This window comes from Rhododendron vialii, chromosome 9a, assembly GCF_030253575.1.
Source record: "Rhododendron vialii isolate Sample 1 chromosome 9a, ASM3025357v1".
Classification (NCBI taxonomy): domain Eukaryota; kingdom Viridiplantae; phylum Streptophyta; class Magnoliopsida; order Ericales; family Ericaceae; genus Rhododendron; species Rhododendron vialii.
This window is the reverse complement of record NC_080565.1, coordinates 13,258,075-13,266,806: the sequence shown is the minus strand read 5'-3', so window position 1 is coordinate 13,266,806 and position 8,732 is coordinate 13,258,075. Positions and strand designations below refer to the sequence as shown.

The 8,732-nt window shown below is 39.1% G+C and overlaps 1 protein-coding gene across 4 annotated transcripts; it reads left to right on the top strand.

Annotated features, from left to right (window-relative positions):
* Positions 1 to 1,165: 1,165 nt before the first annotated feature.
* On the top strand, positions 1,166 to 8,046 carry LOC131300580 (uncharacterized). 4 transcript variants are annotated; one of them, XM_058326489.1, is made up of 6 exons: positions 1,349 to 1,473; positions 2,665 to 2,755; positions 2,903 to 3,020; positions 4,171 to 4,302; positions 7,141 to 7,306; positions 7,392 to 8,046. In XM_058326489.1, the coding sequence occupies exons 4-6, from the start codon at positions 4,206 to 4,208 to the stop codon at positions 7,645 to 7,647; spliced, it is 519 nt and encodes a 172-aa protein (XP_058182472.1). In that variant the 5' UTR covers positions 1,349 to 1,473; positions 2,665 to 2,755; positions 2,903 to 3,020; positions 4,171 to 4,205; the 3' UTR covers positions 7,648 to 8,046. The 4 variants fall into 4 exon arrangements, with proteins under 4 accessions (XP_058182473.1, XP_058182474.1, XP_058182475.1 ...); XM_058326491.1 differs by lacking the exon at positions 2,903 to 3,020 and having other exon boundaries at positions 1,317 to 1,473; XM_058326490.1 differs by lacking the exons at positions 2,665 to 2,755; positions 2,903 to 3,020 and having other exon boundaries at positions 1,166 to 1,473.
* Positions 8,047 to 8,732: the final 686 nt, after the last annotated feature.

Sequence of the window (8,732 nt, the reverse complement as noted above, 5' to 3'; positions counted from 1 at the left end):
TAAAGTTTCGGAAGTCCAAACATTGCTTAATTGTAAATTACTCGATTTGGCAAAATTCGGACACTCTCGAATCGGGTCCAAACTTGGTGGGCTGATTTATTTTCGTGCTGCGGTCAAGACTCACCACCTTAAGTCATGTTTGATGATGTTTTCCGGCCTAATTCTTTCGTTTAGGCCTTCAATTTGATATTTTTGTCATTTTAAGAAAGTTTTGATTCGTTAATAACTTTTAAACCGTAATTCCATATTAGTTTTTTTTTTCTTGGAAAAGTCCTGTTTTTCTTTACCATTTTTAATTTTAGGAGTTTCCCCAAACTATGGTAACTTTTTTATTTTTTGGCTTTATTTTTTAGGGTTTCGGGGTTACACCATATAAATAGGTTGTAACCTAATGTTTGAGTCACTTTTTCATCAATAATATTTCAGACTTTGTCTTTCTTTTTGTAGATTCAAGAACTGCTCATGGCTACAAATACCTATTTCGTTTGGATTAGTACACTAACTAATCTCTTATTAATTTCGCTACGCCTTGGAAATTGGATATTAGACTTTTTGGGCTTTCTGGCTTTAAACTAGGCTTTCTAAGTGGTTACAAAGTCTCACAAAGTCCCTCTAGCTTACAACAATCACTAACTTGCACGTTATTGGGATGGTCCCCAAAGTGGGATCCGAAATATCTATCGAGCTAAATTGAAATGTCAGAAAGTATCTACATAAAGTATTTGGATGCAAACCTCGGCTTTGTTCTTCGTTTGGGAGAGATTAGGAGTGAGAGTGAGGAGTTAAGGTTGTCAGATAATTCAACAAAATTTAGAGTCTATAATATATTAATCATCTTAATTTATTATTATGACTAATTTTGAAGTTTTTGGTAAATGTGAGAAATTGTATTTAACTGTGAGACGAAAGCCTACACAACAGAGAGGAATCTCATAGGGGCAAATGGACGTCCACATACCGGACAAATCATTAGAGGGCAATCAAAGCACAGTATGTGCAACCCTATTTCAAACTCGCCTCGTGAGATCAAGTTCGCAAAAAATAAAACTAATAGTAATACCAAGCACATGACCCATACCAATAAATCACTGGACTAAGTTCGGACAAAAAACGAAATAAAGCAAGAAAATTACACTTCCCTCGGTCATTGAGCAGCCCTTCTCTTGTTTAGCCCCCTATCAATCAAGCTCCCAAGTCGGGCGACCCATGAAGCCACCGACGACCACACAACTGCAAACCCAGAAGCATTGCGGCGGCAAATAGCAAGCGGTTTTGATTTTTTTTTTTTATACATTAAATAGTTATGTTATGGTGAATCCGGAACATACCGTGATATTGTATATAACTTTGCTTAAAAGTTTTCAAATCAGAACTTCACGCACACTCACTCTCTCTCCCCCTCTCTCATCTTTACCATCGATCCTGCTAGCAACGACGGCCAGACAAGAGGCTTCGACTGCAGCAACCTCCGAGGTAGAAACTTTCACGAGCAGAGTGCCCTAATTTGATTATTAACTTTTCCTAATTTGCCGTCATAGTTTTCTGTGAATACAAGGGTTGCATGTGATCCATGTTTAAAGTGCCCTGAATTTTCCCAATTGGTTCTAACTGCTTCTGAATTCCCCCTTACTGGTCTGGTTATGCAGTTCTTCTCATTGTTTCTGAATTCGCACTGAATGCTAGTCTTACTGAATCTATAGAATTTTTTGGATTTTTCTATGAGCTGATGTCCGGGCCAACTTGCCCGCACTCCGACTAACTCCGGGGCACTGAAGTTAGCGACCAGGTAAAGCCTCCAATGTTAGTGACCGGGTAAAGCCTCCAATGGCTCCAAGGTTTGGAATGTTTGGCCTATGTGGAATTCAAATATGTTACCTCATAGAATATAGAATTTTTCAGTTACCGAGTATTTTACTTCTGCCTGTAGATTTTTCAGTATGCTGTGTTGGTACATCTGAAATATTGCTAATCCTTTTTGAATTAGGAAAACTCTCGAAGGCGACGTACATAGACACTAATGTTGGGTTGATAGGTAGCTTTTCTTATAAATTTGAGTTGTCGAGGGAAAAGTCAAAAAAAAAATGGTAGCCTTTTTCTTTCCTTCCAAATCAAAAAGATTACGCCACTTGGCTGAAAGTGGAAAGGGCTTTTTCTGGAACTCCCAGGAGGTTTCATCCGTGGAGAAATTAAGAAAAGCGAAGTGTCGGGATTAGAGAGAGTCATCGGAGAAAAGTTATATAGAGAGAGTCTTTGCAGATTAGACCTGGGGCTACAACCTTGAATCTATATCTCATCCAATAGTAGAGGCAAAAATTCATAGGGCGTGCTACCTGAAAGGTTGTTGTCAGCCTCGTATTCTATGTTTGGAACCCTTGGAAAGAAAGCGAAAAGAAGAGAATAATTCGAAGGGGAATCCTAGAGGGTGGAACGTGTGCTTTACATATTTTGATTCTGTCCTTGCTCTTTCTTTTAGGTTCCAAACAAGTTGAGGAGAGAAAATAATTACTATTCCTTCCTTCCTACAATTTCCAAACCTAGTGTAATCTCAATCTTCGAAACAGAAGATTTGGACAATCCTAAAGAATGTAGAACCCTTGTTGTTGTCTTGATTTAGTAGTTTGTTGGAGTATGGCACGTCAAAAGATGTTGCATTTTGTTGTTTAGGTACCTTTTCAACCCAAGTTAGGAGACCAAGTGGTGGTGATTCTTTTGAAGGGTTTACAAGTTGGAAGAGCGAAAGGTTGCAATTCAAGAGGTACATGTTACTAGTGTTAGGGCTAGGTTTAGCAAATTTCATAGCAATGAATCGAAAACCACATTTTGAAATAGGTTTCTCTGAGTTACCTGGCGAAGCCAGTTATTCTTATCAGATTCGGTTGTTGCTTCTGTTGACTGCAATCAGTATCTCTTGCAACAATGGCTTCCATTTTTTTGGAATGAGGGACCCGACATTCAAGTAACCACTGGAAGTTTCTTCAGGTTTTGAAATTTATTCCACAGCAAAACGAGAATTTCAAGAGGTATTGCTTTAAAATATGCACCAACTCAGACATTATTACACTAGCGCATGACGTAGACGCAATATGACCTATCACCCATATACTCGACACAATAAGTTCGAGATATATCATTATATTTATCCATTCTGTTAATTTATCAGCTGAGATTGGAAGAAACTTATTAATTGCGAGAATAAGAAGTTTCTCGTTGCAGCAAGGATAAGGTCTTTGGAACTTACCAATCAAAGTGTTGAGAAATTTCTTATTGCAAGCTAAGGTAATTGGCTGTGTGGTGTTGGACAGGATCAAAGGAATGGTGGTTGGTGCCAGAGCTAGAAAGGGTTGAAGCAAGAGTCGGGAGTCAGTTGGTTAAGAAATCCGAAAATGTTTTATCCCTTTTTGTTTTTTTCTGCAATTTAACTATGAGACAGTGAAACCTTAGGTGACTGCAATACATGCAAAGCAGCAGCTTTGGCTGATGACCAGAAACAGCGACTAGAAGTTGTGGCGATGGACTGGCAGCTCGCACAGACGGTGAGTGGCTGTGAGGTGATGTCGATGGCTTTGGCAGTGATTGAGGCTGTCAATAGGGCGATGATGGAGATTGGGGATTGGTGGCTGTTGTTGCAACTAGTGAAAAAGACTGATGGTGTTTTGATGGCCGTGACCGGAACTTAGGAAATCTTTGGTCATCAGGGTCAACCGGTAATAGATGGTTGTGTTAGTGAAGGTGCCGAAAGATATCAGCCATGTGGGCTCAAGTATGGACAGAAATCTGCGTGGAAATATATGTTGTTTTGCTTGTATAGTTGTATGTATCATCCATTAGCTTAACTGAGGGCTCTATGTATTAGCTTAAAATTAGGGTAGTACTGCAAAGTTGTGAACATATAGTTAAATGATACTAGTGAACATATGAGTGTGAATGTGTGTTTTATCTTATCAAAACTTTTTAGAGGAGGCTTGAACGTGATCAACCCAAAAATTAAAACAAAAACACAGAAAACTGTAAATGGGATTAATGAAGAGGGTAAAGGCTCTTTTTTCTTTTTCCTGTTTTTGATTTGTGTTTTCAGTTGCTATCTCTCTCTGATAGCAGTCTTTTAGACCTAGTAAAATAATCAGCCGCTAGACTTTCAGACTGACGCACTGATTGAACTTCCCAAAATAGGCAAAACAAGTCACCAACCGAAGCATCAGCCAGATATGGAAGAGGATAAAAAAAAACAGAAGCATCAGCCAAATATGGAAGAGGAAGGCAAAAAAGAGCAGGCAGAATCCCCAATAGATTCACAGCAGACAAGTATGTTTCCTTACTGTTCTCTACTTGATTTGTTAAACAGTTACATAGCTGCATACATCCATCTACATGAAAATGGTAACTCTTCTTTTTTGGTTTTTTTTTTGTTTTTGTTTCAATGTGTGAGTAACTTTGGCTTTGGTGAGGCCAAGCAAAAAATTTGGCTTTGGTGGGTAAGGAAAGATACAAAATCAGAAACCAATGACACGGCACGAGGGATAGAAACTGTCAATCCTAGGACAAAGAACCTAGAAAATAACCGAGGGAAAACCTACAATTCAATTCCACATGCAGAACCCAGTTTACTTTTCCTTGAAAATGTGGTATATGAAAGTTATCAGTACGGCTAATGTTGAGGACAAGATCTTTGACATTGTGCGCAGTGATGCATTGGAATCACAATTAGACAGTAGAAATATCAAGTATGGAGTGGGATACCTAAATGCTGTCCCTTTTGACTCTTTTCTATGTCTGTTCGGTCAATATTTTGACTTGGTTTTGACTTCGAAACTTCTCCCTAGCCCTCTAATCTTCTCCTGATCCTGCATTTGGCACCAAATGCTACTAGTAATGATAAGCCTTTGTGCCTTGAGGAGAAGCTGCCCTGGACATCGAACCTTGACGTACCAATGGAAAATGACTAACATGGGAAATGGATGATGATTTTTGAGGTAAATTATCGGGATTGGTCGAGTGAGACAAGGAGTGTATGAAAACTTCTAGTGAGGGATCCCGCACGCAAATAGCGTGCGGACTTCTAATCTTAGCCGTCGAATCTCATCCGATGGCTGAGATTAGAAGTCCGCACACAAGAATGAGCGGGATCACTCACTAGAAGCTGACTGCGTGTGTGTGTGTGTGTGTGTGTGTGTGTGTGTCTATATATATATATATATATCGGGGCGGTTCCGGGGACCCTTAAAAAAGCACTCCAAATCTTAATCTCATAGTTCCCGATCAAATTTTGATGATCCGAGCCGCTCAATATGTTCAGAACGTGATTTTAAGGGTGCCAGCGAGAAACTGGCAAAAAAACTAATCGGGAAGGGCTTGATTTGAGCAGTTTTTTATTGGACCGTTCAATAAAGTTCAATAAAAAACTGTTCGGACTTCGGATGAAGCCCTTCCCGGTCTTTTTTTTTGCTGATTTCTCGCGGGCACTTTTAAAATCACGTTTTGATCATATTGAGCGGCCCGGATCATCAAAATTCGATCGGGAACTATGAAGTGTTTTTTTAAGGGTCCCCGGAACCGCCCCGTATATATATATACACACACACACACCATGGTTCACATGAGGGATCCCGCACTCTCTTACGATGCGGGACTCCCCTTTTCCGATTGAATTTCGATGATCTGAGCCGCTCAATGTGTGCAGAACATGATTTTAAGGGTACCCGCGAGAAATCAGCAAAAAAAATGACCGGGAAGGGCTTCATCTGAGCAGTTTTTTTGAACCGTTCAATGAAAACTGCTCGGATGAAGCCATTCCCGGTCATTTTTTTTGTTGATTTCTCACGAGGACCCTTAAAATCACGTTCTGATCACTTTGAGCGACTCGAATCATCGAAATTCAATCGGGAAGGGGAGTCTTGCATTTTAATTAAAATGCGGGATCCCTCACCGGTACCTGACTGTATATGTATACATATATATACATATATATTATATATATACACACACGGAGCGGTTCCGGGAACACTTAAAAAAACCTTCCAAATCTTAATCTCATAGTTCCCGATTAAATTTTGATGATCCGAGCCGCTCAATGTGTTCAGAACTTGATTTTAAGGGTGCTCGCTAGAAACTGACAAAAAAACTAATCGGGAAGGGCTTGATTTGAGCAGTTTTTTATTGGACCGTTCAATAAAAAAACTGTTCGGATGAAGCCCTTCCCGGTCTTTTTTTTTTTGCTGATTTCTCGCTGGCACCCTTAAAATCACGTTCTGATTGCATTGAGCGGCCCAGATCATCAAAATTCGATCGGGAACTTGAGGGGGTTTTTTTAAGTGTCCGCAGAACCACCCCGATATATATATATATATATATATATATATATATATATATATAGAGAGAGAGAGAGAGAGAGAGAGAGAGAGAGAGAGAGAGTGTGTCCTAAGGGAGCTATGATTTCTTTCTTCTCTTACCTAGCTAAAAGCGTCAATCCAATAAACATAGTGGACAAAGGGACTAGTTTGGGCAAAGCTTGAGGTGAGTTGGAATCAAGCTCTTAACAAACTTGTGGTGCTTCTGGTGCTTGGGTTTTATTTCCTAAATTTGGAGAGGGAAACTGTAGAGGTCAAAGCAATCCATACAAGGTGCCACATTCGGGATGTTTTGACATTGTTGATCCCAATTTTGAGAAGATATAATCACTTATGCAAGGGGAGAAAAGAAAACAATGTAAGATTTGTTAAGCTGAAAGAGAGTGATGGTCTTCAATGATTTGCTTCACACAAGTTGCACTCTCTTTTTTCTTAGAGGTATGTACTACTGTTGTTGAGGTGGTCTACCTAAAGGACTGAGATAAACGTCTCACAATATTCGATGTCGAACTTTAGATTAGAATTCATTGTGACAAAACGTCCAGGGATCTGAGATTTACAACTCTTAAACTTTAAGAACTGAAACCTGTTAATTAGTACAAATTATGCTACTTCCTTTTATATTGCTTACTTTGTTTATTTTTCTTCTTGTCTCGCATCCTTGTTATGTTCCTTTTCCCTTTGCAAGCAGTGATGGTCCCCAGTGCGTACGTTGCTTATACTTATTGTATGTAGTAACACTTTACCTGTAGTTGAATTTAGAATTCTCATCCGGTTTACTTGTTGTATGCCTCAGTTTCTTCTGATGATGAAATCGACTACTCCGTCAAACCAGAATTTTATGATCCTAGTCTTGATGACAAAGATGAATTGTGGGTTCAAAAGAAAAGGAAAGGTCAATATTCTGATGCTGTGCTTAGCTGCCCAGCTTGCTTTACCACCGTAAGTCTTGAGTGCCAAAGGTAAGTAATCATATATGGGTATAAGTTTTGGTATTCAGACTGTAAATTCGTGTCTTGTTTGTAACTGACAGTATTGCTGTTGTAGGCATGAAAAATATGTTACACAGTACAGGGCAGTTTTTGTTTTCAACTGCAAGATCAAGACTGATGAAGGGTCAAATGTAGGGAGTGTAAAACGAAAAAGGGGCAAAAGAGGGAGAAATGCAGGTGACAACGAGGCGGGTTCTGCTGGTGGTGAAACATTTAAGCCAGTATGCTGCTCAGTTTGTTCAACGGATATCGGAGTAATTGATGAAGAAGAGGTCTATCATTTCTTCAATGTTCTTCCCAGTGAATGTTGATATCTCTAGTTAATTACTAACAACATGGAAGAGCTTTGTGTTGCCCGTGATCACTTCATTATGTGAATGTCTTTCTGCTATAATTGCAAAACAGAGAAACTGTGGTTCTGCGATGGGTATTTTTGCAAGTGTCATTGCTAACTTGGATATATGCTTTTGCATGTCTCAGCTGCTATGTAACTTGGACTTATGTGGGAATATTGGGTATGGGTACTTGTCCTAGTGTCAAACTATCCTCTGCTCAACTTATTTTAGAATAGTGGAACATGTGTATAAGGGTAGGGTTGGGTGCAAAGACACATCTTGAACCCTCGTATGTAACGTATCTAGTTTCTTAGACGAAACATCGCAATTTATTACTAAATGTGGGTGAAATCAAATGAAATTAAGTTGAAATAAGGAATCTCTTATTTTCATATCCTAGGCTTGGCATATTTCTTTTTAGCTTACGTGAATTATTTATTTTCATGTCTCACAGAAATTTAAGAATTCAAGTGTTTTAATTTGGTATGGTTATTGGACACAGTTCGCATCCTTCCCCAAATGCCGAGTGCCGGACATGGATATTGACATTCAAATTGATGTATAATTAGGTAGAGCGGTCTGTAGTTCACTTTTAACGAACTTTTTTTATCTCATGGTTTTTTGCAGGATAGTTGTTGCTCAGTTGCTAATTCTCTTATCGTAATGTAAAATAAAATGTGAAGATTGGACTATATTGGTACTGTTTGTGAAAGCTTTTAGAGGATGATTTTTGATTAATTACAATGTCTCGGAAGCTATATACGTCTGTCGCAGCTTCCGTTTCTATTTTGAGACTTGTTCATTATCTGGTATATACGTGGAAGGACTAACCGCATGGCTTTTATGTAAGGGTGTAAACGAGCCGAGCCTAATTGAATTTTAGGGTGTTCGATCTTGACTCATTTAAAACTCATTGAGTTCGGTTCAAACTTGAACATCCGAGCTCGAGATCGGTTCGAGTACTAAATGAGCCTAGCTACGGCTAACTCGGGCTCGGCTTATTTGTTAAACCAGCCAAAACTTTTGTTCGAATTTGGCTTGTTTACTAAACTGATTGAACT